This window comes from Arvicanthis niloticus, chromosome 3 (assembly GCF_011762505.2).
Source record: "Arvicanthis niloticus isolate mArvNil1 chromosome 3, mArvNil1.pat.X, whole genome shotgun sequence".
NCBI lineage: Eukaryota > Metazoa > Chordata > Mammalia > Rodentia > Muridae > Arvicanthis > Arvicanthis niloticus.
In genome coordinates this window covers 78466691-78493815 of record NC_047660.1, presented here as the reverse complement: position 1 = coordinate 78493815, position 27125 = coordinate 78466691, and the positions used below count along the sequence as shown (strand labels likewise).

The 27125-nt window shown below is 51.9% G+C and overlaps 1 protein-coding gene and 1 long non-coding RNA gene across 11 annotated transcripts in view; one reads left to right on the top strand and one right to left on the bottom strand.

The window, feature by feature from the left end:
* Positions 1 to 27125, bottom strand: part of Zmiz1 (zinc finger MIZ-type containing 1) — a 200168-nt gene that overhangs the window by 57354 nt on the left and 115689 nt on the right. For 4 of the 6 annotated variants that reach the window (XM_076931262.1, XM_034499099.2, XM_034499096.2 and 1 more), the window contains one exon: positions 25357 to 25462. In XM_076931262.1, the coding sequence (XP_076787377.1) occupies positions 25357 to 25462 (106 nt within the window). Of the gene's footprint in view, positions 1 to 73; positions 225 to 822; positions 967 to 25356; positions 25463 to 27125 lie in introns of those variants that run through there. The other 2 variants (XM_076931264.1, XM_076931263.1) reach the window with 2 other exon arrangements.
* On the top strand, positions 14863 to 18588 carry LOC143441755 (uncharacterized). Of its 5 annotated transcripts, none has more exons than XR_013109424.1 (5): positions 14882 to 14984; positions 15895 to 15999; positions 16098 to 16160; positions 16298 to 16410; positions 16501 to 18588. It is a non-coding gene; the product is annotated as an uncharacterized LOC143441755 (long non-coding RNA). The 5 variants fall into 5 exon arrangements; XR_013109425.1 differs by having other exon boundaries at positions 14903 to 14984; positions 15759 to 15999; XR_013109422.1 differs by having other exon boundaries at positions 15895 to 16160.

The window sequence follows — 27125 nt, the reverse complement described above, 5'->3', positions numbered from 1 at the left end:
CCCCTGTGCCCCGGAGGGAGCCGGGGTCCGGCCCGCGGGCGCCCCACGCCGACCCCTCCAGCCCCACACTCACCTAGAAGTTGCACAGTCCGCGGTCCCGCCCTGGCTCCCCCGGAGGCTAGAGCCCAGCCTGCGGCGACCGCAGCGAGCGACTCCGGGCAGGGATCAGCCGGCGCCGAACAAAGGCTGCGAGCAGGCAGCGGGCGCCGCCTGCATCCCCGCTCCGCGCCGGGGCGGCGGCAGCGGCGGCGGCGCGGGGGCCCCGGGCGGCTCCGGCGCCCGCTCGCTGCGCGCTGCCCGCTCCGAGGGCGCTCCGGCTCCCGCGCTCCCGCTCGCTGCCGTCAGCCACCGCCGCCGCTGTCCGGCTACCGCACCGCACACATCAATTATTCATCGCCCGTCTCCAGCTTCCCGGGCGAAGCCAATCACAGGCTGAGGCTCCGCTAATGGGGCCGCTGCCGCCGAGGAGGCAGCCAGCCGCGCGCCCGGGCGCAAGCGACAGCCCTTCGGGGACGGGGATGGGGACCGGGGGCGCGCGGGGGGCGGGGGCGCACTGGGCGCGCAGGAGAAACTTCCCACGGCCCGCTGCGCTGCGCCGCGCTCCCGGACCCCGCGGGCGTGACCACCCAGCCTGCGTGCCGCCGCGTGGGGCCGGGGGCTCGGGGGAAGCCGGGCGCGCCGCGACGGGGGGAGGGGAGGGAGGAGGATCGCGGGAGGACGATGAAAGGCGAACGGCCCTGTCTCGGCGTCTCGGGGGAGCCCTCCCCGCCCCGCGAGCCTGGCGCCCGCACCCCCGCCCCGCAGCCCGCAGCCCGCACTCACTCGCGTGCGCAGCTCGCCGGCCCAGCCACTTCACTGCGAGGGACTAGTGGCTGGGGATCGGAGGCAGCTCACATTTCAAACTTGCACGCAGGGGTGGTGCTGGTGCACGCCGCCGCCAGGACGAACGCACGACCCGACGAGTGGAGCTCCAGCCTCCGGGCGGGGGCGGCGACCAGGCCCCTCTCCCTCCCCCGCCTCGGCAATTAACTGGAAGCAACACTTGTGAGAGTAGGGCTCCTGGTGCGCTCTGTCGCTCGCGGGGGCCCCCGGGAAGGCGCTGGCGGTGGTTGACTTGGGGTGCCTCCAGACCCCGCCAGCGAATCTTCCCAAGTGGTCATGCTAATGAGGGTCCGCAGCTGGGGCCTGGGTGGCCTCCGACGGGTAAGGGGCGGGGCAGGCTGGGGACATCCAGTTGGAACCTGGGTTTAAAGGGCTTTCTGAACGGGTTAGTGGGGACAGAGTTGGGGGCTTAGCATCTTGCTCTCTCTGCATAGGGGTTCCCTGTAGCCCCTGGGATTCCCCGAATGCCGGGCCCAGAGTAGGTGAACTGGCGCACGTACACTCTAGCTCCCCGACTTCGGGGAGTTCCTGTGCCCCGCAGCCGGCGGGAGGGAAGCCGGAGGCGGCTGTTGTGCGCAGCCCCGCCCCTGCTCCCGGTGCTGCTGTCTTCCTGACACTGCATCCTGTGGTGGCCACGGCCTCTTCCTTCCAGCCAGTAGTCACAGGGGCTCCAGACTTTCGACCAGTGCTTGCCCCTCCCACTCCTCTGCCCCATAGACACCCCCTGGAAACCCATTAGCTGTCCAGCCCAAAGAGAAGAGGTCGGCTCCCCTCCCTCCTTTGAGGGCTCTACTCACCTAGATCACCCACTAGGGAGAGACTGTTTTATAGCACTCCCCCAAAACCCGCCCACTCGCCAGTGAAAGTTGTTTGACTGAGCTCCTAACTGCCTCAATTAGTAAAGTAGGAAAGGCCGGTCACTCACCCTCAAGAAAGACAGCCAAGAGCGGCTTTAAATTCTCTGCACTTGGACACTGATCTCTCCAGCTTGGGGAACTGACCCCCTTTGCCTTTGAGGGTCCTTCTTATGGCACAGGCCCCTCCAGTATGAGCTCCTGACTTGCCCCTCAGCGTTTCTGCTTGACTTGCTGCGGGCCGCTGAAGTGGCAAGACAAATCACTTATCTAGATACTAGGCTCTTGCTCCTTGTTTGACAGAAGTCGTTAGCAGGCTCTAATCCCACCCACTGCCACTTGAAATATCACTTTTGGGATGGCATTTGGAAATGCAGTTGTCATGGGCTTCCCCTCCCAGGAGCTGGCTAAATGGATTAATTCCTACTTCATAACTGGCTTTCTTTTTGCACAAGAACCAGCTTCTGCAAGTGAAATTAATTGGCATCTCCTTCCTGGAGCAACCTTGGGGCAGTGCTGGGGGATGGACTGACTGCATTCAGCTGTGCACACATCTCAGGAGGATTGCTCTCATCTCCTCCTGTATTAGAATGGCTTCTTTGAGGACATTCATCTACTCACTGGGATATTTACTGAGACCCTGCCCCTCCAAACATCCCCACAGAGTTTTGGGGCTTCAAGAAACTGGGCAAAGACTCTCCCATCTTTCCCACTGCTCAGCATAGCCAGAGGATAGGGCAGGACACTTTGGCCCACATTTCAGAAGCACACATGTCCCTAAGACCTACTTTCTGGTGTCAGGCTGATTTAACAACATCAGGGCTCAAGTCTAGATTAACCAGAATCCAAGCACTAAAGCCCCTAAATAACCAGACACCCCCACCCCCATTCTCCTAAAGTTTTGTGCAATGACGGTTTACAATTATCACCTGATTCTTGGAGCTTTTTCGGTGGCCAAGGGCTTACACACACAGTAGGAGAAAGGACTAACTTTACAAAGATAATCCTGGGGCAGGAGAGATGGCTCAGAGGTTAAAAAGAGGTTTATTGCTTTTGCAGAGGACCAGAATTCTGTTCTCAGCACCCACACGGCAGCTCACAATCATCTGAAACTCTGGTTTTAGGGGAATCCAACACCCTCTTCTAGTCTGAAGGCACCAGGCACACAAGAGGAACACAGACATACAAGCAGGTAAACATATTCATACATGCTATATACATATATAAATAAAACATGCATATTTTAAAGAAAGCTAATTCCTGCAGGTTGAGTGAAAATTCAGGCTGGAACTGAGCAAAGTCTACACTTTAGGGGCAGGGACTTGGTGGTGATAATCCTTTAGAAATTATAAAGAGACAGCTTCCCTTTGTTTTGCCTCCTAGTCTTCCTACCTCTTAGTTCTCCTAGGGACCTACTTCAGAAGCACCGGAGTGGGACCCAGCGGATAGAATTAATATGCAAGATTCAGGGTTTTCCAAGGTAACCCAAAAAGTAAATACTCTTCACTAGCATATTTACATACTTAAGAAAACAAATTGTTTTCAAGCACCCATTCATCAGTCCAAACTGGCCCCTTTCACTTGCTAATTTCTAGGCTCTCTTCTCTGGAATCAAATCCCTCAAGGCCCTCTTGGTTAGCAGGCTCTTTTTAGCATTGCCTCTTGGAGTCTACAGAAACGCGGGCAATCCACACACTATCTTCTTTAGAAGGGCTTTCCCTGACTCGCTCCAAGTTCCACATCTCTAACTTCCAAAGACTTGCTCAAAAGCTCGGGGCCCACAGCCGCTGCTCCAACCTCACCCCCATCCTACCCCACCCCTGCTGTGCTTGCCTTGATAAGGATCTACAAAAAGAGGCCGCAGACAAAGGCATCCTGCGACTCCACTCACTGACGCTCAGCAGCTCTCTGAGTGACCTCGGCAAGCCCCCACACCCGCCTCCCCCGGCTCCCCCGGGGTGGGGGGCGGGGGGGGGTGGAGAATGACTTGGGAGGAAGAAGAAAGAAAGGGCGAGCAGTAACCCCACGCTGTGGCTCCTTGATGAATGTCCGCCAGGCTCCAGAGACCTGACGAAGGATCAATAGCGGGTGGCTTTTCTCGCGGAGTCTGAACTCCTGTTGTGGGCCTTAGTGAAGAGGAGCCGCCAATAAATACAGTGCTGTGGCATGGCTGGCTGGCTCCGGAGTGGGGGATGCTTTATCCTCTGGTGCGCCTGTCAGTGGGGAGCCCGCCCTCTGCAGGACCCGCTAGAGAGGAGGGGTGGGAAGAGAGATAATGTAGCTGGGACACCACAGTCCCAAGCTTGGGTCAAAGGAGGGACTTTCTCTAGCTCATCGACGAGCTAGAATCAGTTCCCTTAAGTAAAGAAACCAAGGCATCTACCTGGGAAGCACGCGACCCAGGGGTCAAAAGTGGGTTGCTTCCCACTTACAGCCTTTTTTTTGGTAGTGGGAGATCTAGGGGCTCAAAGGCCATTAGGAAGGAAGGAAGGAAGGAAGGAAGGAAGGAAGGAAGGAAGGAAGGAAGGAAGGAAGGTGGGGGAGGGGCAGGCAGGCCTGTCATGCATAAGCCAAACTCCCAAGACCAGGAGAGGGAGAACAACCAGCCTTGCTGTGGTTCAGATTCTGGGCATTGGGTTCTGAGGCCCAGAGAAGGAGCAAACTCCTAACTCAGGCAGTTTGCTGACTCAGTGGGATTGACCAAGAATTCTGATGACCTGGACAGATGTCACTTCTGTGTACTTAGGCACTCAAGTGGAAAGGTAGAGTGAACAGGGAGATCCCAAGTGGGTGTGTACCTGGTCCTTGGGAAACATGGAGAAGAACAAGTGGGGACAGAAAGGAATGTTGTTCTGAAGCACCCATAAAGAGACTGGGTCACAGGGCACCAGGCCTAAAGACAGCTAAGGATCAAATGACAGCATTGAGTGTGAGTCACCTCCTGGGCTCTCCCTCCAAGAACCACCAAACCTGGGGCTTCTGTCTCCTTCTGCATGGTCAGGATACAAAGGACACATCCTTGTAGGGCACTGTTCCCTCGGCCATTCTCCTTCCTTAGCCCTGACAAGTCCTTCTTACTCTTGAAAAGGGAAAGCACAGGCAAGGTTTGGCTTATGACCTAGTACGGGAGCCTAGAAGTTCACCTATACCAGGAACACAGTGCAGGGCCACCAGGCTGGGCTCCCCCTCTGTTTTACTAACACCTGGCCATTGGATGCTTGCTGGCTGCTGTGTAGGCTTCAGCATGCCCTGAGCACTAACTTACAGCATCCTTACTACCCTCTTGGGTCAGGGATTAATATCTGCCGCGTGAAAGGTAAAATGGGGATAGACTGGCCAGGCGAAGTTTGCGAAGTATCTAAGCTACCTCTCAGCCTTGATACATCGTCAACATACTACACATTATGCTGTCCTGCATGGGATGCCTAGACTCAGCACTGATGGTGCCCACCTGGGCCACACAGCCAGCACAGTGTGCAGAATTGTCCCTAAAGGGTTTCTTATTTAAAGTTCAACATTTGTATATTTGGTCTCCTCGCTGTTGACAGGGGAGGCTTGACCTGAGATGACACAGGAAGGAGACCTCATTACCTCCCTCCTCCCATCATAGTATCCCCTGCCCCTTCCTGGAATCATCCCCCCCCAACCCCCAACCCCCAACCCCCAGCATGGCTCCTCATCCCAGACCAGGCAGCCTTCTCAGAACCCTGCATTTGGCTTCTGGCCAAATCCTATAATCATTTCATTTTGAAAACAACACCAGCCCCTGTCCCTCACCTCCACTCAGCATGTCCGAGAAACCCTACAATTTCCAGGTTATTGGAGATCCAGGAAAGCTTTCTGCAGGGCTTGCGGTGGTGGGGGAGTGAGGTGGGGATTTAGGAGCTGGCTCAGAATGGCCCTGTTAGTCTTAGGGAACTGCTTGTCTTCTACCTGCTCAGCTGGCAAGGCGGCCAGACTCGGGCTCTCTCCTTGTGAGGACCCTCAGCAGGATTGTTGCTGATGGATAGCCTGACCTGCAAGGCTTTAGGGGAAGCAAGGAGCTGCTGTGTTCCTGGACTCTCTGAGGCATTTAGGAGGCAGAGGGCTAAGAGCCAAGCACTGGACATGCTAGCTGGGCTTTCAGAGTCTACTGGACACCCCCTTCAAATGGGTGAGACCATCCAACAGCAGGTCCTAGTGAAAACCCAAGAAGACAGTTGAGATAGGTTAAGAAGTCATGGTATTGGGGTGAATTGTATGCTTCCCCAAATGTTGCAGTCCCCAGGAACTGTGCAGGAAACCTTATTTAGAAACAGTCTTTGCTGAAGATCAAGTTAAGATGAGGTCATGAGTGTGGGCCCTGATCCAGCATGGCTGGTGTCCTTGAGAACATTTGGGACATTTGGATACAACAAGCAGACATGCATACCCTCTTCAAGGAGGAGTGGGAAGGACCGTGGAGGCTTCAGAGGTTGCAGTGGTTTCATAGCAGCAGCTAAGGCACTTCTAGCATCTTGGAGGGGTCCTCCTTCCCTGATACCTACATAGGGGCTTGACAGGACCCACGCTTTGGTCTTGGGTCTTCTGGTTCCCCCAAACCATGAGACAGTTAATGCACACTATTATGGTACATGCTTTGGGGCCCTTATTAGTGGCTGCCCAGAAAACTAACATGAGGGGATCCCTTTGATATCTAAGTCACAGCGCATTATCGTTCCAGAGGTTCTAGCCGACTCCATCCTGATTATGGCTCATGATCTGGGTCTCAGTCACTGCTCTAAATCCATTTCCTCTTAGTGCCTCTGTTGACCCTGCTGCAGCCTCCAGATGCCCCTCCTGCTTCAGACTCCAGAGTCTTCCATCCTGACTTGGCTACCTCTTGCAGGTTCCCCCCTTCACTGGAAGACCTTCCTCAACCACACGGTCCCAAGCTACAGTCCTGCCTGCCTCGCTCTGTTCCCAAGCTACAGTCCTGCCTGCCTCGCTCTGTGCCCAAGCTACAGTCCTGCCTGCCTCGCTCTGTGCCCAAGTTACAGTCCTTTCTGCCTCGCTCTGTGCCCAAGCTACAGTCCTGCCTGCCTCGCTCTGTGCCCAAGCTACAGTCCTGCCTGCCTCGCTCTGTGCCTCTTCTCTAGCTTAGCTTTGCGACTCTGATGTTTCAAGTATTTATTTTGTTTAATTCTGTCTCTCTGGCTAAAAGGCAAGTTCTTTGTCAATTGGGACTGTTGTCTGGTACGTGTTGTTTGGACAGTATCTAAAATATGCCCTTATAAGATGCTTAATAAATACTCTTTGTATAAAGGAGACCAAGAACAGCTGCCTGAATTAATGAAGGAGCAAAGAAATGAATGAGTATACACGGACTAATCACAGGCTCCAGAGATCTGCGTGTTCTGGCTACCTGTGCCTGCCTATTCGGGGACTAGGTTGCCAGTCTGCTGTCTGGCAGAACACAAGCAATTTCCCAGGAAGTCTGTTTGAACAGGAAGCTCAGACTGGTCAACAAAGGGGCCGGGAAGTGGTGGGTGCATGCCACATGAGTCAGGCCTCTAATGAATCTTTCCCATTGCTAGGGTTGCTTTTGAAGGGAGAGATACAGAGGCAGCTGAGATGTTCATGCCACGGCAGTCCTGTAGGTGGGGGTGGGTTATTGCTTCTCCCAGGACACAGCTCTGATGGTTTCCAGATGGCTCCAGGCCTAGACCCACATAAGTTCCTTGGAGCTGGAAATGCAATTTCCTTTCCTGATGGAGCAGTCTGTCCGTCTGTTGTCTGTCTGCTTACGTTACTGAACACTTCCCAGTCTCTGCAAGGCAGCCTGGCAGATAGCACCTACTTTGCACAGGACAAAAGTGAGGTTCAGATAGGGAAAGGACTGGATGTTACATTGCACACTGGCCATGCAGGGGATCAGGCAGGGCTGCAACCTAGGCCACCTAGCAGCTCACCTTTGTAAATGAGAAAGCAGAAGCTCAGAGAGGTTCAGGGGCTGCTTTCCATCACACAGCAAATTAGCAGCCAGAAGTTCTAAAGCCTTGTGCCATCTTTCCTAGCTCTGTGCTTTTTGCAAGATCTCATGAAGAGGGTGGGGGACTTCCTGGGCATGGTAGTGACTGATTTGTCACCCAGATGTCTAAGTTGATGGTGGCAGCGGTGATGGGGTTGGGGTAGGAGTGGGAACAATAAGGAGTCCTGTCCTTTAGGCTTGGTTTCTGAAGGCCTTGCTGCTTGGGGTGCCAGAGAAGGAGAGAGCAGCGGCAAGCTGAGTAGGGGAGCATGCCCTGACTCCTCAGTGTTCTGGGCAGAAGTTTCAGAAGTCTGCAGGTCCATGAGCTTTGCCAGGAATCTATTACCTGGTGCCATCCTTCTCTCTTCTCCCTGTCTGGGGTGAGAAGGGGCTCTCCTTGGCTGCCTGCTTCTTCTTACCAGTCCCATTTCCCATAGCAGCTCAGGTGAGCCAGCAAGCAGCTTCTTCCTCTCCCCAGTGTGGTCCCAGATGTCCCCCACCTCCAGGGGCTCTGGACGTGAGCAGACAGGCCACGCAGGAATGTCTGTCTGGGCAAAATCTGAAGGTGGCCGCCAGGGCAGGGCAAGGAGTAGGAGGCTTGATGTTGAAATCAGGCTCCTTGGAGCTGAGCTCAGCTGAGCAGCAGATGTCTGACAAGGAGAAAGCTCTGTGGGCCTGCTGGGGGACCAAGGGCAGGTCACCATCCTTTTCTGGGCCCTGGTTTCTTTCCACCATCACGGAAGTCAAGGAAGTCAACTAGTGTGGATTCTGTACCTTTCTTTGTGATAAAGGGCACTGGCTTCCCTAAATCTGGCTGGGTAAGCCCCAAGAAGCAAAGCAGTCATCCCATTAGGGTGACCTTGCTCATCTGGGAAGGAGGCAGTGGGCCAGGGAAGAGACCCTCATCACACTGTCAAGACCAAGAAGCTGCCTCTAAAGTAGCAGACACGCCATACTTCTTTGCCTTTCCCTCTCCTGGAGCTTATTAATGAGGCTTTAATTCTCTTAGACTAGGCACTCCATAAAGGCAGGAGCGCTATCTGTTTTGTTCACTGCTGCATCCCTGGTGATTTTGTGCCTGGACCAAAACAGGTGCTGGACAAATGCTTATCGAATGACCAATGGAGAGCCACCAACTTATTGGTTTCTGGGTAGGATTTCAGCTCTACCCTTTACTGTCTACATTCTATGATTATCTTATAAATGACATGTATCATTTTTAGAATTAAAAATGCACAATCAACTTTATTTTAAAATGAGTAGACTTTAAAGACTTTTTTTTCTTCCTTTTCTGAAAAGTGCTATATACCTGCATAACCAGGAACTTGGGTATCAAGCACGAAACAATTTCTCAACACCGAGTTTCAGCGGCCCAGGGTGAGGTGTGGCCAGTTGAAATGCTGGAGAGCTACTCTCTATCCCTCTCCGCATGTCTGGCTTCCACCACAGTAGAGTCTTGTTCCTGTTTCTAAACTGTGTTTTCTGCCTCTGGCCCTAGCTTGCTCTTACCGGCTAAGGCTTCTAGAAGGCAAAGCTGGTCATGTCCCCCATCTGAACATCGACCTTGCTTTCTACAGCAGCCAGGACCCAAGGTCTAACTTCTTAGACTGGCATTCATGACCTCAAGTTATGTTGTCCTTGGCTTGGATGGCTTTTGTCTGGTGCTTGTTATGGTGCCTGTGTGTATGGACCTGAGTTTGCCTATTTTGTTATGTTACTGCTCTCCCCACATGCCAGTTAATGTGCTGGGCAGCAGTTGGCTGCCAACATGGAGTTGGGAAGAAACCTGTTTGCCATGCAGGAGTGGTGAGGCTGTGGAGATCTCAGCCTCTGTCCACCAAGCTCTGGGATGTTATATGGGTCAAGGAACAATGAGTCCCTGCTAGTAGCCCAGGCTGTCAAAGAGGCCTCATCTCTGGGCCAACTGTGGTCTGCGGATGGTAATTGTGCTGTGGTCCTCTAGATTTGTGTGTCCCTCTAGAAATCTGCTACTATAAGACTATGAAGATGTGGGGCCTGTAGGAGGTGAGAAGGTCATGAGGCTACACCCTCAGGAAGGAGGTGATTTCCCTGATGAAGTGGCTTGAGAGAATCCTGTCATTCCTCCTGTTGGGAAAGAATACAGGACAAAGGTGCCAGCAGATATCAAGGGCCTTCACCAGGTCCATATCTGCTGGCGTTTTGATCTTGGACTTGCCAGCCTCTGTGCTGTAAGCTGTAGGTTTCTGTTGTCTATAATGCGCTCAGGCTGAAGTGTTTTGTGGCAGCATGTTGCATACCACCTGCTCTCTGTTTCAGTTTACTCAGTGGGCATGTGCAGTGTGGCAGCCCTGGGATCCAAGCCACTGCTGCTGAATACTCTGGAGCACAGAGAGCCCACACCCACCTTGGGTTCCAGACAGACCTGGGAGCATGGTATGTAATTGAATTTGACCTAATTAACTCATTGAGCCAAAGAACAACCATTACTGACAGAGCCCTGGGTGTCAGGGATGGCTGGAAATTAGGAGCCAAGAGAAAGAGAGAGAGAGAGAGAGAGAGAGAGAGAGAGAGAGAGAGAGAGAGAGAACGAACGAACTAGGTCCTTTAGACACCCAGGTCCTCCAGACACCCACATCCTCAGAACCCTTAACTCCTCAGAGGCTGAGAGTCCCAGAGGTAGGTGGCACTGATCCTGTCATACAAAAGAAGAAGCCCGAGGTTCTGAGTGACGCTGTAAGAGATCGGAACCCTCATTCTTTGTGCCCAGGGCCTCTCGACCACAATGCTCTCTTCTGCCTGGGATGTTGTCCTCACCCTCCTCTCAGAGCAGCTATGCTTTTGGGGGGCATCCAAGCAAGGGTTACTTTCTCAGCCAAGCCTTCCTACGTTCTCAGCTATGAGCTGCCTTCACTGTCCTTTGTAGAGGCATCACTAGAGAGCTTGCTGTAAGGTGAGGGTGTGCTCAGCTCACAGTGTTCACTGTGTCCAGCACAGGGTCAGGCATACAGGCCTGTAAGGATGGGGGAAGGCCAGGAGCTCAGGGCTTCAGATATGAGCCCCCAACTTGAGGTGAGGAAGACAAGGCTCAGGGTCCTACATTTGCAAAGAAAGCCAGAAGTATATGTCTGGGCCTGCCTCAGCCTCCATGCCCTCTCCTTGAGGTCAAGTGAGAGAACAGGCTGATATAAGCAGTCAAGCCTCTGCATCCCAAGGTCATTGGTATATGGAAGTTCAGGTCAGGCGATCTGAGTTGGTGGCCCACTTCCCTTGGTTAGAAAGCATCGCCCCTGCCCACTTCAACCCTTCTGGCTGTCCCCAGTCTTCTAGGCATCCCTCTTGCTGCTTCAGGGACACAGCCTGAGCTGGGACTCAAATGTGCCTGGGTATGAATTCTAGTCCTGCCATCTGCTACTTGGGGGATGTCCAGCATGTCACTGTCACTGAGTCTCAGCTTAAGATTTTTGTAAGGAGCAAAGGGTGTGTCATGCTCGCCCAGCGTCCACAGCATGCTGAAGAGTCCCTAGCCACTTAGTCAGTGCGCAGGCCGAGCAGTCCCTGTCTGAAGTGCCTGGCACCAGAAGTATCTCAAATTTCCAGGTTTAGGAGATAGTAAAATATGTGCATATACAACACATCCTGGGAAGGGGGGACTCAAGTCTAACAGTAAATTAATTTCCAAATCTCAGGCACCTTATGTGCAAAGAGTCTGAAGGAAAGATTTAACAACACACTGTGCCTATCGTTAAAATTCTAAAGACAGGCTTATATAGATCAGGCTGACCTCAGGGTGTGGCTGAGGGTGACTTTCTAGTCCTAATTTTCCCTCCTCTACTGTCTGAGTGCCAGGATGGCAGGTGTGTGCCACCAAGTTTGGTTTTATGAAGTGCTATGGTTCAAAGCCAGGGCTTTGTGTATGCCAGGCAAGTATTCTACCAACCAAACCACATCTCTGGTCCTGTGCACTGGGTTTTGACTGTGACCTGTCTCATGGAGTTGGGAGCAGAATTTTTCCATCCTTGAGTATTCAACATCCAGGCACGGTGGTAAAGACCTGTAATTCCAGCATTTGGGAAGGTGGTACTAGGAGGACCAGGAGTTCGAGGCCAACTCCCTTAAAAAACTCGGGATTGTTACCAGGGGCAGGAAGAGCAATGGTGACAGCCATTGTATGGCATCAGTCTGGACCTTAGAGGGTCAGGGATGCTGGGCAGACCATGTTCTGCTCTATGCTGGTCTCTTCTCAGGTCAGACAGGAGTTGGGCCAGTGACCCTCACAAACTATCTGAACTCCAATACTCACGTAAGAGAGTAACAGAAACAAGAGGCCCAAGGCCAACACACACACACTCTCAGTATGTCATCTCCAGCAAGACACTGCTCTCCTGCCCGACCTACCTGCCACTCAGGACCTCCTCTCTCACAAGGGAGTCTTTCTAGTCAGTGAAGGACAGTATCCTGTACCTGCTGTTTTGGTCAGTGGCAAAGAAAGCACAGAATACTACAGCATCCCATTCAATCTACAAAAACAACCCCCAGGTCAGGGGTCATAGCTATATTATATTATATTATACTATATTATACATTATATTAGAGGAGATGCAGAATGGTAACGACAGTCTTCTAAAGACTCACCGCAGCATGATCTGGGGCTGTGTACCCTGGTACAATGTATGCTTAGTATGTCTGAGGCTCTAGGTTTGAACTCCAGTACCAGTAAGTAGATAAATAAAGCCACATCTCAAAAGCAGGCAAGCAGACAGCAAGCCTAGGGCAGCAGCCACTGCTATGGGATTTCCCCCAGAGGGAACCTCCTTGTCCCATACTTGTTACTCAAATTTAAGTCCAATGGTTGTACACTGCTCACTGAGAATCAACTTTCAACTACACGAGTGGTCAGGACACAGCCTCAGATAACAGATGGCTGGCAAGAGAAATATCCACTTCCTTGTAGAATCTGAAGTCCTGGCAGTTCTGGTGTGTATGTGTATGTGTGTGTGTGTTTGTGTGTGTGTCTGTGTGTTTCCCTGTTGCTCATTGCACAAGTATACCCATGTCAGGGGCTGGTATTCTGATACCCAGCACACTTCTGGAACCTTGATTTGAGATGCCATTTTTGGGTTACCTGCTTACCTTAGTAACAGGAGTCCTACATATAGCTAAGGAGTGCTTCCTTTTCAGGGGAGGAGCCTGGGACCAAAAACATGAGGAAACAGAACTGTATGTTAGCTATGATACTTCTGTGGTTGAGGGCTCTCGGGAATGGGCAGAGCTAAACAGCAGTGGGTTTCCCAGGGTTGGGTCTTAGTCAGAGGAACAAGATGGATGGTGACTTCAAGGTGGAGTATAGCTGAGCCAGCAGGGTGGCTGAGAGCTGAGATCCCTGGGGGACAGGGAAAGACAAAGAAGATGGGGAGATTAGGGTGGGGGAGGGGCAGAGGTGGACAAGGAAATAAAGACTAAAAGAGGAAGGGGAATGGAGGGAGGGAGTGACCGGGAGAGAGAGGAGGGTTCTCAGAAGGAAGCCTCAGGCCCCCAGGAAATGGAGCCTCCCCTGACAACTCCAACAGGAGTAGCATACCCTGGAGGATGCAGTCACCTAGTTTTGTCTTGACCTAGCCTGTCTCCAGCCATGTGACCCTGAGCATTGGACTTTACTCCTGTGAGCTTCAGTTTCCTCGTCCAGAGAAGGAAAGCATTTAGTTGTAAGCGGCTATAGTGGAATGGCAGGGGGCTGTGTTTTTCCCACCCCCCCAACCGTCTCATGCCCTTTGGTTCCAACCTAGGTTAGCTTCTCGCTGGATGGCTGGCAGGAGCTTCTACATGCCTCCTACTCTATCCTACCCAGGCCATGTGGCTCCTGACATTGTATTCCTCCTAAGCATGTCCCTGCCTGGTCCCAGTGTGTGAGCTCTTTGAAGGTGCAGACAATCTCGGGGCACACAGGTGCTGACGTTGCAGGGGTGAATTCAGCTTATTTTCGGCAGCAAGTTTCTGCTGACGATAATTACGAGGCAGTTTGAAAGGCAGGCTCCTAGTAATTCCAGTTTTCTGACAGAGACAATGGTGTCTCTTCATTCCAAACAGGTGAGACTGGGTCCTCTGGAATTCCCTGCAAGGAGTCCAGCCCCTGGGCAGTGTTCCCCAGCTGGCCAGCCTCAACAAGCCACCATGTTTCCGAGGAAGGTAATGAGGCATCTGTTAATGACAAACCATCGGCCAGAGTTCTGTTGTTACAGCAAAGGCAACTGCCATAGCCAAGGTGGTCCCGCTCCCTTCCAGCCACCTGCCTGGCCACCACCCGGTCCCCAGAGAGGAAATTATCACTATACAGAGCTTCCACAGCAAAACACAAACACCTGGTTGCCTGGGCAGCACCTTGCCAGGGTGACAGGATCCAGATGGTCCCTTGAGAGATAGTGGGGTTGCCACGGAAACAGAATCACTGCTGCTCTAGCTGAGAGACCTGGATTCTAGATGTACTGGACCCCAAGCTCAGAGAATTGAGGTGATTTTCATAAAGCTCTATGAGTGGGTCTCCAGCCTGGATCACAAAACAGAGTCCTGGGCAGTGTTACACATTCTAAATTTATAAGTGATCAGTACGCTGGTGTTTTGGGAGATGTCACCTTCCATGGCATACTTTGTCCCTAAAGTCTGGAGCTTTAGGATAAGGCCAGGGTCAGGCAGGGCTAGGCTGCTGCATCAGCTTGACCCTGCAGCCTGAGCTGGACCCCTGCCCTGGGTTTTTCTCACTTTGTTTTCTCATTCTGAGCTTTAAGTGGTCTATGAACAACCCTGGCTCAGAAGCCACTGGGACCTGATGAAGATCACTGGGAAGAGGGGCTAAGGTCTGTGAGCCAGCATCTAGTGTCTAGGACTTAGTTTCTGAGCATCACTGTGCACATGCTGCTGGTTCTGTCCTGCTTCCCATGCTAGAGTCAGCTTCCTGATCATGATCAGATACACACTAAACTCCATGGAAACCATAGCCCAGGCCTTTCTGGACTTTGTGTCATAGGGGGTGCCTACTCTTATGCCTGGTATTTAGCCTCCCCCCAACTCCCAGATGGGTGCAGCTAGCATTTACCTTGTTTGCAGTCAATGCAAACAGGTCCTTTGCTCTTCAGTCTCCAGCTTTGTGCTCCCCCTAGGGATGCTAGGTACCCCAGGAGACTGGATACCAGTGTGCTGGGTAAAATTGCCAACATATAGCCATCATCAGACAACAGGCTCTGTGCAAACTGATCAGCTCAAAATCTGTGACCTCAAATACAAAGGTTGGTGACTTTTTCAAGGTTACACAGCTAGTAAGTAGGGGGCTGGGTGGCATTCAGAGCCAGGCAGACTGCTTTTGATCCTGCATGTTTAGCTGTTTCTCTTCTCTGTGCCCTAGTTTAATGATTGCTAGCAAGAGTTCTTAATGTCAATTAGGGCCAGCCCAGACTCCCTGTCCCTCATCGTGAGTATCAAATGACCTCAAAGATGGGAACATGTTTAACTCACAGCAGAGACAAATTCCTGCCATGTGCAAGATATCCAGGCCACCTGAATAGCTCGAGTCATTAACAATTTTGATTATTTATTATTTATTTGTGTAGCCCAGGTTGGCCTTGAACTTGAATCTCTAGCTGGTCCATATTCCTTGTTCTTTACATTTATTGTAATTCTCTGTGTATATGTGAGAGTGTGTGCACACATGCATGTGGAAGTCAGAGGATGACATGTAGCAGTTGGTTTTCTCCATCTACCATGTAGGCTCCAGGGATGGAACTCACGTCAGCAGGCTTAGTGACAGGCACCTTTACCCACTCAGCCATCTTGCCTTATAACCACTGTTTGCTCCTCTCCTTCTCCAGACCTGAGTGTGTATATGTGTGGGGTGTGTGTGTGTCTGTCTGTCTGTCTAGGGTCTCACTGTGTAGCCCTGTTGACCTGAAACTCTCTATACAGACCAAGCTGGCCTCAAATTCACAGAAATTTGCCTTGTTTGAGAAACTGGAATCTCACAAACTTTCAGGTTTCTCTTGTCTTGGCCTCCCATCTTTCTACAGGAACACTTGGATTACAGACAAACTTTGTTCTGCTCATCTGTGTGTGGCAGCTGGGGATTAGAACTCAGGTTCTCATGCTTTCATAGCAAGTGAAACCCCGGAGCCATCTCCTTAACCCCCCTCCTTTTTGAGACAGGGTCTCATACAACCCAAACTGGCCTCAATCAAGTCTTTACATTGCCGAGACTGGCCTTGAACTCCTGATCTTCCTGCATTGGCATCCCAAGGGCTGGGATTACAGGTATTCACCACCACACCCAGCAGATATTCTTGCTTGAATCACAGACCTGTCTCACATTAGTTAACCTTTCTAAACTTCAACGCGCTCACCTACACCAGGCAATGGACGTGAGCGGCTGGGATCAGGACAAGGGATGAGTGACGGCTGCCTACTGATCTAAGGTTTGCTGTGTTATGGCTGAATGGGGATATAAACTAGATTTTCTCCTAATCCAGATGCCCTTTCCTGACCCGCCCTGGTTGTAAATCTAAACAGGCAAGATAGATAATAACTGCTGATTCTTGTCTGTCTCTCCCAGAAGGTATTTACAAGGCTGCCGGCTTGCAACACTTGGAGAGAAAGTTCCCATACCAACTTGCCCACTTCTTGGCAAGCCCTAGATCCACTTCACCCTCCTGTCCTGGAGTCCCTGTGAGTCCCTCCTCTCAGTGAGAATGCTAAGCCTACCTTAAGGTCAAAGCCCTGGCTTGCTTGATCCTCTTACCTGTTCTTTCTTTTTAGCATTACTGGCTGTGGTTGGCTTTATGAAGCTATACCTCCTTGGGATACCAGGGGACATCAGAGGAAGACTGTTTCAGCAGGACCTCTGTCCTGAGGGCACCTTTGTGTTGGGAAACTGAGGGCTGGTATAAAAAGGAGTCACCTGCAGGGTGACAGTGCTTTTGGTCCTACTTTCTCAGAGCAATGTTCTAGCTTCTCGGGCCCATTGCATCCTGCAGAGAAGCTAAGATGGCCTGGCTGAAGCTCTGGCCCTACTTCTGTCCCTGCTACCCAGAGAACCTGTTTCTTCCTTAAAGCCTGCCTTGGGGATTCTTGGAGTGGGACCTGAAGACTGGTGAACAGCTGTGGTGGGTGTGGTACTCCTGTCTTCTGTCACCCACAGAACAGAAGCATTCATTTATTTCAAACCTCAAGAGCCTGGGCGCGCGCGTGTTCTCTCTCTCTCTCTCTCTCTCTCTCTCTCTCTCTCTCTCTCTTCAGCCTATGCTTAGTGTGGGACCAGCACTAGAATCCCATCAGTCCTTTCCTGTTTGGTATTTTTCATGCTGAGAAGCACTCAGCATCCTTTGTCTCTTCCTTCCTCTTACACCCATGAAATGGTGCAGATGCCTTAGAGCCTGGATGGAATAAATGTCCAATAAGATGTCATCACTCACAGGCCACAACCCACAGGATGGCTCATAGGGTCCCAGGTCCCCACGAGAAGACTATTGTTCAACTCAGACTCAGGAAGTGGATTTCAATGACTTGACAGCTTCTGACTGTGGCAAGGGGTGGCTACTCCACTGTAGGTCTGGATAAATAGTTCTCTAGGTAGTGGCATACAGTTCTTTTTTACAACCCCCTGTGTAGAATCCAAACAAATAAAGCAAACTTCTCAGTATGCAGTCAGAATTTGACTAGACTGGAGCCTGTCCAGGTGATGAGAAGGCTGCAGGGGGACTGGCAGGGAGAGGTCCCACGGTAGGCACTTCGAGCACCTTGTCTGCTCCCCGCTACACAGCACACACTGACCTAGCTCGTGGTTTTAGCCCCAGGCAGAGCTACCTGTGTTGGAAGGTTGGCCCATCCTCTCCATCTCTCAACTAAGGCTAGCAAAGGAACAAAGGGCAGATACCATACCTAACAGCCACACTTCGATGAGGTCTCTCTCTCACCCATGCTCCTATTTCTCCCATCATGCTTTCTGGTCCCTCCCCCCCCCCCCCAGCCGTTCTCCCCAATGCCAAGAAGCAAAGTCCAGTGGGATCTTCATTGCAGGGTCCGCATTTGGGCAGATCCATGTCAGATACACAACGTTTAGCAGGAAGCCTTTAGCCGCCTTGACCTCCCTCACCACGAGCATCCTTGATCCCTTCCCATCGACTCACAGCCCCCGTGCTTGGACTTCTACTGAGAAAGCTTTGCGCCATCTGGTAGGGTCACAGCCGCAGCCACAGACACCTCCTACCGTGGGTGGATGCCCTCATCCCCTCCCCACCCCTTCAGCTTCTTGGTTTGGATGGGCCTAGAAAGTAGACACCTGGCTGAGCCCCAGGCAGCCCTGGCCTTGCACAAGTCTCTGTTGTAGGGCGGGGAGCAATGAGCTAATTCTGCAAGAGGCAGGAAGAAGAGCCTTCTGACAAGAAGAGGCCTGTCCCCTCGGGCTCTTGGGGCACCAATGCAGGCTGCCTGTATAGAGAAACTGCTGAGCCTCCTAGGAGTTGCTTCTGTTCTTGACAGCCCTAACAACTCCAATGAGCTCAGAAGGAACTCAGGAGAACATATGGGAAATAGAGGGAAGGGCCACAGACCCACCTCCTTTGCAGTAGATTTTGTAAGTTAATATTTTGGGACGGTGCCTGCCTATTTTCTGTGCCTCGTGTACTCATGAGCAGCTTCTGTACCTGGCAATACACACACACACACACACACACACACACACACACACACACACGCGCGCGCGCGCGCACACACGCATGCACGCACGCACACACGCACTTTCTCTCTGTCTCTGTCCCTGTTGTCTCTCTGTCTCTCTCTCTTTGTGTATGTGTATATGTGTGTACACATATTCCTAAATAAATACAATCTGCTCACTCTATATAATGCTACTTATACAGATGTTTTCAGGGTTGACCGCTTAGCGTTGGATGGCCATTCGTATGCTCTTCCTTGGTAAAGCTGGTGGGTGGCTTTAAAAGGTTAACCTGATGACATCCTAGGCATTTCCACATAGCCCTTGTTTTCAGTGGCCACTGTGGCCATGGAGAAACTCAGCCCTTTCCCTGAGTGAGATGCTTTTCCCACATCTGCCAGTTTTCTGACACAGCTCTTCCTCTTCTCCAAAGTGAGGTTTTAATTCCCTGGGGATCATTCAACAGCCCTCTCCCCCAATTCCTTAGCCTGGGAATGCTGGGCCCACAAGCTTCCTCCCTCCTTTTTGAAGAGCAGAGCAAGATTACAGGAGCCCAGGTCACATCCCCCAGCAAAATGGGAGCTGGGGGAACTAGGGCCATTGCCCCCAGGATACCCTGTCTTCCTGGGTCACTCAGAAAGAGGGATAGCTTCTTGGGGCCCAAATCTGACTCTCCTGCAGGCAAATTCTGTCACTAGCACTGAGAACTATGGGGCTGGAGTCTGGCCCCTTCAGAGCCTTGATTTCCTCCTCTGTAAATGGGTGTGCTAACAACAGAGCCCCAGTGACCTCTCCCATGGCACGGAGAATACAGGTTTTGGTTACTACACATATCTGATGGTTAGTCAGTTCCCACGGGCTGGCAGTAAAATCCAGAGCCATTTCCATGGGATCTGGCCCTGGGAGGGGCAGAAGGCCCTGCAGAAGGAAGGAAGCCAAGCCCTCCCCCACAGCCCAGCTCTGCAGAGAGTTCACGTGGGGGTGGTGTCCAGGAGGAAGTCTGTCCCTGGCCTTGAGAAGGTGCCCCAGCCTGCCAGGCGGCTGGTGTTTCAAGGACAAGGCCTTGCCTTCCTGCTATCTCTGGGGGAACTGGCAGCCGCTAACAAATCCCCTGCAATTTGCACCCACCAATCCTGCTTGCTCACTGGGCAGCCGAGAGCCGTTTTTCACGCGGAGCTGCACACAGCTTTGTCTTAGAGAGACAGCTCTGGCGGGTGTCCCTGAATGGGGCTATTTGTCCTCCATGCTGAAGGGAAGGCAGCTGAGTGCTTTGTTGGGGTGGGCAGAGGCAGAGAGAGTGGAGAAAGGCAATGGGGGAGGGTGAACATAGAGATAGCAGCCATGACACTATGTGAGCCCAGAAGTGCTGTCCACCCTGGAGATGTCTCAGAGTCACCATGCAGCCAGGTGGATGGTAGAAGATTTGTTTTCCAAGACAATGGGACACTGCTGTATGACCTGCTTTCCCTGGTGTAAGAAGTCCTGGTTGGTAGTAGTTGAAATGACCTGACTGGTTTTGGGTGCCTGCGTCCCATCCCAGCCCCATGATAAATTAACTACAGGACTGTCACACGAGCTACTGTAGAAGACTCCATTCCAGCCCCTACCCCTGAATTGAGAGCTCTAGAGTGGGACCCAGTGTCTCTTAACAGCCTCTTCCACAGATCACAGGCAGAGAGAGGCAAGGTATGTCTCAATGCCCCCACTATGACCAGCTGACATCTGACGGGCACATGACTCACCAGGGAGACAGAGCAGGCATGCATCTAAGGACTTAAAGCCAGCAAGTTACATTGTTTCCACCCTGGTTTTGGGACTTGGGCTGCTGTGCTGGAAGGTGTGCTTAGAACAGAGGTCAGAGGTCAGATGCAGGCATGTCCAAAGTGCCAGGCTGGGGGTAAGATAGTAGGGAGTAGGTTAGGTACATCACTTGTCCTCAAGGATTAGACCTTATCCATCTTGGGAATGCAGACCCAAGGTTTCCATCCAGAGGAAGCAAAACATCTGCATGATGGTGCTGCCCCACGAAGAGCAAATGCATGCAACTAACAGGCATGTTCGAAAGCCACCCAGCAGTCCAGTGTCCACATCCAGCTCTGGGCAGCCTAGTTGTGTTCTGACTGGCAAACACTCTGCCTGTGTCCACTCTAGTTCTTCTGCTTTCTGTGGTCCCTTCTCCAAAAGCTTACTGGTGCCTGTCAGGGTGGCCCTGGGTATGCTTGATGCCTCCCACACTAGCTGGGTGCCTACACGTCCATTCTGCCAAGAACACCTTTAACCCCCATCCCCCAGCATTGGCTATGCCAAGGAGAAAAAAGAAGACCAAAAAAAAAAAAAAAAAAAAAAAAAAAAAAAAAAAAAAAAAAAAAAAAAAAAAAAAAAAGCAGCTGGCACCCTCACCCGTGTCCCAGCCTCACTATGGGTTGGGGCACATCTTCCTTTCCTTCAGTCCCTGGGCTGCTTACCTTCTGGGCTCTGACATTCTCTATTCTGTTATTTCAACACGTGCTGGCTGCTCAGAGGTTCAGCTGAAGCTACATAGATCTATTCAAGCATAGACACCAGCGGAGGCGTGCAGACGACTCTTGGGGACCCTCGAACATGGCGACTGCCTGGTACTCGCTCCCATGTAGGCTGAACAGAAGGCCGAACCACTGAGTGCCTAAGAGGCTGACATTTCAGTACAGCCTGCCAAGTTACTCTGGGCTGGCATGCGGTGGTGGAGGGGGCTGGTGGGCATTGCTATAGTCTTGGAGGAGAGTCTGGGATGTGTCAGGTGCTGGGGGCTGGGCAGGTGACCTTCTATGCTAGGAAGAGGTGGGGGGTGTGGGAGGGTGCAGCTGGCCCCTCAGGAGCCTCAAGATGAGGATGCGAGTGCATGTGCGCATGCGCCCTCCTGCTCCCGTGTGCGCAGAGGCTAAAGGCTGCAGCAGAACAAAGAGTTGGGGGCTGGGCATCAGAGGGCCCCACGTGGAGGCGGCTGCCTGGGCGGCTTGCTGTAGTGTCTGGGCTCTGCTCGGCTCTGCATTCTGTCTCTGTCTCTCTCATGTTCATGCCATACAGTGCTGCCCCCAGGCTTGAGTCTGCTCACAGTCACCACCCTGCTGACTGCCACAACCACACACGCAGCAGCCCAACTCTCTGGCAGCATTCTTGACAAAGCATCTCTCCTCACAGCATGATCTCATTGCATGGCCTTCTCAGGCCCCAGCCTGGCCTCTTGACAGGACAGAGACGGCAGGGTGGGAGAGGCGCCCATAGATGCAGCCAGTTGCACGCGGATGCACACACACACACACACACACACACACACACACACTGCCCAGCCATTCAGTTACAGTCATACACCATCAACAGAGCCCACACACAACTGTGCACACCCATAGGTCTACATACACTGAAACCCCTCTACTGTCACAGAAGGACTCATCAGATACACGTGGACACACTTAACATAGCCAGATGTTAAGGCTATGAACATACATGAGCATTCAAACACACAGACACACACACAATGTACACGTGCATGACATACAGCCACACACAGACCATGTACATACCCAACAGCCAGAAATACCGGGCATAAATACACAGGGAGATGGCCTGGAACACACTTACAGCAACTACACACTCACAATCCCCACATGCATGATACATAGCCACACAACACACACACACGTCACATAAAGACACACATGCATGCACAGCCGCCATAGGCACGTAGACCCAGTGTGGGGTTAAAGTCTGAGAGGCAAGGAAACTCAGAAAGGCACGGAAAGTCAAGGAAGATAGGTATGGTGAAGAATAATGAGGAAGGGACAGCCAGCAGAGGCCCTTGGGGAGGAAGGACAGAGATACTGCACAGGCAAGCTAGACAAGCTGGAGCCTAGGCAAATGGGAGAAGACAGAGGGGAGAGCAGCTGGGATGCCATAGGCTCTAAGCACAGAGTGCCCAGACCAAGGTCTCTTGGGAGAGTAGGAGAGCCATGTGCACCTGAAGGGCGGGCTACATCTGGTAATGGACCCACTTATCCATAGGGCTAAGGGGAGAGAAATGCCTTTTGGGCTGAAGGGAGAGGTCAGGAGATGTATTGGGGACAGACACATGGAGAATGATAGCTGGAAAGTGGCATGTGCTAGTATCCACCATGTCAAGTACCACCTGGGCATCTTTCTTAGCCCACACTGAGAGAGCCAGCCTTCTTAGTTTCCAGAGGCAGCTGTGCAGCAGGGGGGCAAGCCTCCCTCTAACCACAGCTCTGAGCCAGGCAAGGTGGCTGAGAGACTAACCTGTGCCCAGCAAGTCCCTCATCCCTGGAAAGAAACCAGTTGTTGAACTCTCCTAAGACTGGTCTCCAGGGTCTCAAGCAGGGATGCCTTTACTTCTTGAAGACACACCTAGGAAAGCTGGTGAGTCAGGGCTGTTGCTTCTGACAGGTCTGACTCCTAACAAGGGAATATTCTACTTCTGCCAAGGTACAGGCATGCTGCACTACAAGCTGCCAAAGGAGTGCACTGACAGAGGAATACATGGATGGACACCTTGCCTTAGGCCCAGCACAGGAAGGGGTGCTGTGAACTGTGACCTTGGCCTGCCTTGATGCGGACAGAGGGAAGAAGAAATCTGAGTTTCAGAATGGATGCTGAAACGGCACTTGGAAAGCACAGCACCCTGCTGCTGTGCCAACTGAAGGGATGCTTGGATCCTAGACAAGGACAGCAAAGACCTCCTGGTTTAGGATCCGACCAGATCTGGAGTCAGCTGAGATGGAGTAGGTAAAGCCCTCAGAGGAGGCTGGAGTCCTAGTCCCAGCTGGATCGTTTGTGAGCTGTGTGACTGTATAAGCCATGAGGAGAGGGGTTTAAGAGACCCAGAGCAGGCCATGAGGCCTCCCCCTGTACCAAGAACTAGGTCAGGCTTCCAGGACACCCATTCTTCCATTGGCCTTGTCTCTCTTTGCCTACATAGTCTTTCTTGACTTTGTCTATTATCTATCTATCTATCTATCTATCTATCTATCTATCTATCTATCTATCTATCTATCTATCTATCTGTATGAAGGAGATGGAACCCAGGGTCTCATACATGCCAGGTGTCCTATTTAGTTTTCTGTTGATTTGACATAGGTAGGGTCATCTGGGAAGACAGAACTGCACTTGAGAATATGCCTCTATCAGATTAGCCTCTGGCAAGTCTGTGGGACATTTTTCTGACTAGTGATTGATGTGGGAAGGCCCAGGTCACTGTGGGCGGTGCCATCCCCAGGCAAGTGGTCCTGGATTGCATTAAAAAGAAAAAAACCAAAACCAAAACCAAAACCTGAGCAAGCTGTGAGAAGCAAGCCAATAAGTGGCATCACTCCATGGCCTTTGCTTTAGTTCTTCCCTCCAGGTTCCTGACTTGAGTTCCAGCCCTGACTTTCCTTCCTGATGGCATAGGGTTATCTGTAGGTGGAAATAAACCCTTTACTCTCCACGTTGCTTTTGATCATGGTAGTTTATCCCAGCAATAAAAAGCAGCAAAGACTCTAGACAAGCATCTTACCAATATGCCATGCCCCAGTGGTCTCTTCAGAGACCTGTCACTGGCCCCTGTGTCCACACTGATCTCTGGCCCATACAATTTGTTCCTTGTGCTAGCAGAGATGGGATGTTAGAGCCTTGGATTTTAGCCATGTTCCCATTACCCTCAGGACAGAGAGCACAACCTTTAAGACAGGGCCTACATGATTCAGCTGCCATTGACTTCACCAGTCTCCTTCCGGCCCTGTGCTTTTGCCTCTAGGTTTCAGAACCACAGTCCTTGTTTTAATTCTGACACAAAGCCCTGCCCTCTTCCCACTCAAGGACCTTTGCACAGAATGTTCCTTTTACCTGTGAAGGAATTGTCACATATTCAATTCTTTCTCAACTTTGGGAAGCTTCCCTTGACCCAGCCTGGTCTGCACCTTCTAACTTTCTCCTACATTCTTCCTTCACGGCACTTAGCACCGCCTGAACCTGCAGACACTTCAACATGGGTGTACATCTGCACACGTACCCCCACACATTACAGTCATCTGTCCACTTATTCTGAATCAATACATAGTGTCAGTACAGTCCTGACCCCACCCTTGGTGCTTTACGTGTTTTTAGAACTTACCATGACCCCTGCAAGGGCGAGTCTCACTATCATCCCTACTTTCACAAGGAGGTCAAACTGAGGCCTAGAGACCATATGCTCAGCAAGGGCACCCCAGATAGTCAGTTGTCTGTGTCATTTAAGATCCAAATGTACCCGCTGTCTATGCACATTTACGGGGCTGGCGGTCGGTGCAAAAGTGAATCATTAAGAAAGCAAACAAACGGAAAAATTGAGACGGGGATCCATCAGTTTTTGCCCAGGTTGCCCCCAAATTCCAGCAACTATAATGTGTTCCCCTGAAAACAGAATGCAGGCCAGCACCTTCCCAGACCTCTGTAAACATGGACTCAGGAGCCCCATGTGTGGCCAAGTCACAATTGACAATGTTTTGCAGAAGACCTTTTTCTTTTTTTTTAAGGAGATGCTAGATTGACAGGTTCGCTTTTGTTTTCCTTTAAGTGGGTTTTGAATGAGTGAGTGAGTGAATGAATGAATGAATGAATGAATGAGTGAATGGTGGGTAAGGATCACTATGCATGCTAACTCTGCAGTACAGACCTGGCTATGTATAACTCCATGACCAGGGAAACCTCTTCTGCTTCCCTTAAACCTCAGTGTCCTCACTGGTGCGACTGGATAGATAACACAAGGCATAGATAACATAATCCGAGAGTGCTGCCCCTCTGCCGAGAGACACACAGGGCTGAGCCCTATCTGTAAGCCCTAGAGCTGATGGCTCAGCCACTTGTCTTCAGAGGCTTGCACCCCTAGACCAATTGAGGCTCTACCCGCCTCCTGCTTCCACCTCTTGAGCCCCAGACAGGTAGGAACTTACCAGCAGACTTGGGGGTGAACTTGTCTCGATTTGCAGCACACACAGCCAAGAGTCTGTAGCCCAGGTCCAGGTCAAACCCTTGTTGGGCAGCCACACGGCTAACAACCTGACAGCAGGAAAGGAGGAAATCCAGGGTGAGTTTCCATTTCCTCAGAGCTCTAAGCCTGAGTAGGTACACATACCCACAACAATAATGAGGCAGGCAAAGGCATCAGGATATGGCAGGGGTCAAAAGCCAGATGGAGTTAAGACTCTAGTAGGTCTCTTTTAATGGCTCTTAGCTAGCCATTAGCTTGAGGTGCAGTACCACCTTTGCTAGAGTGGCCCCAGCTCGGTGCTCTGCATCACCCCAGAGCTGCTCACTTTACCTCTCAAGTCCTAGCCTCAGGATGCTTCTCTTTCCTCAGCCTTCCCCCACAATGTCTGGGCTTCTGGGCTTCTGTTCCTACCTCTGCAGGTACTCACTACCTCGGCTGCTCCCGGGTATCAGCACATTGAAGGTGTCTCCTGGAGATGTCCTGCATCTCCCACTATCCTGCATCAACAGCCATACCCTGAGAAGCAGAGACTTCTCAAAAGAACAGGAGGGATTTGCTGTTCTTCCAATAGTTAACAGGCAGACTTGCCTACAGTGTGTCATGGGCTCATGGACCAGATGGACACTTGGTTCTGTAGATCATCACACCTTAGCCTGGAAACGCAGAACCTTGTATTCTGGAGCTCAGCCTGGGGTCTAACTCAGCACTAAGCCCCTAGAGTAAGTCCCTAAATCTTACCCATCTGGAGAGATGACTGTCTTGTTGGGGTACTGTGTGGAGCTGGGGTGCCCCAAGGACCAAAGAGAGGCTCTGGAGGCTTCTGCATCTGACTCTGTCCCAAGAAGACCTATCCCCAGGTGTCTGGGGTGACTGCTGCTTCCAGGTTTGCACTCCCATCTCATTAACAAGGCAAGACAATGCTTCCTTGTTAAGGAGGGAGGAGCCTGGAAAATTCACTCACAGGAGAGCATCTAGGGAAGCCATGGCTTAGTGGAAGGAAGCAGCTTCCAGCTGCTGAGGAAGGGAGGCTGAGTCTTCAAGTCATTGCCTTACTTGGATGCTGTTGAAGGACCTCAGGCTGCAGTGGGTTTAGCCTGGCATCCAGGGCCATCACAATAGCATCCCACTTGGGGTGGGGGAGAGCTCACCACACTGGCTCTATGGCTGAAAGGGAGGGTCCTTTTAACCAAGCCTGTGAGGCCAGCTCTCCCTTTTCTCTCCTCCCCTCCATCCCATGCTCTTTCTTTGGAAGGGTATCACTGTGTAGCCCAGTCTGGCTTCCAACCTGTGATCCTCCCGAGTGCTGAGACTGCAAATGTACCACCATGCCTGGCTCCATCTCCTTTTTTAAACTAAAGGGACACAGAAGGTCAGGTGGAGTGTGACAGAATCAGGAAGGAGACAGCAGAGTGTCTCTTCCCAGTCCCTGCCAGACCAGAGCTCTGGACCCTCTGTCCTGGAAAACCCCTGCAGGCCCAAAGCCAGGGGTTTCTGATGCAAAGAGAATCCTTCTATGCTCCCTGGCCTCTTTCCCACAGGCTCCCTGGCTCTGTTTTCCCCTGAGTCTCCAGCCCCGTAGAGTGGAGCTTCCTTACTGTTTGCCTCAGCCTGGATCCCTAATACAGTCTGGCCTGTGGAGGGTTTCAAGTTTGTAGCGAGGGACTCTGGGGAGTGGGGAAGGTTCTGGATGCTCTGAGCTGCAGCTTAGATGTTGCCTGTGGTGTCTTCTGT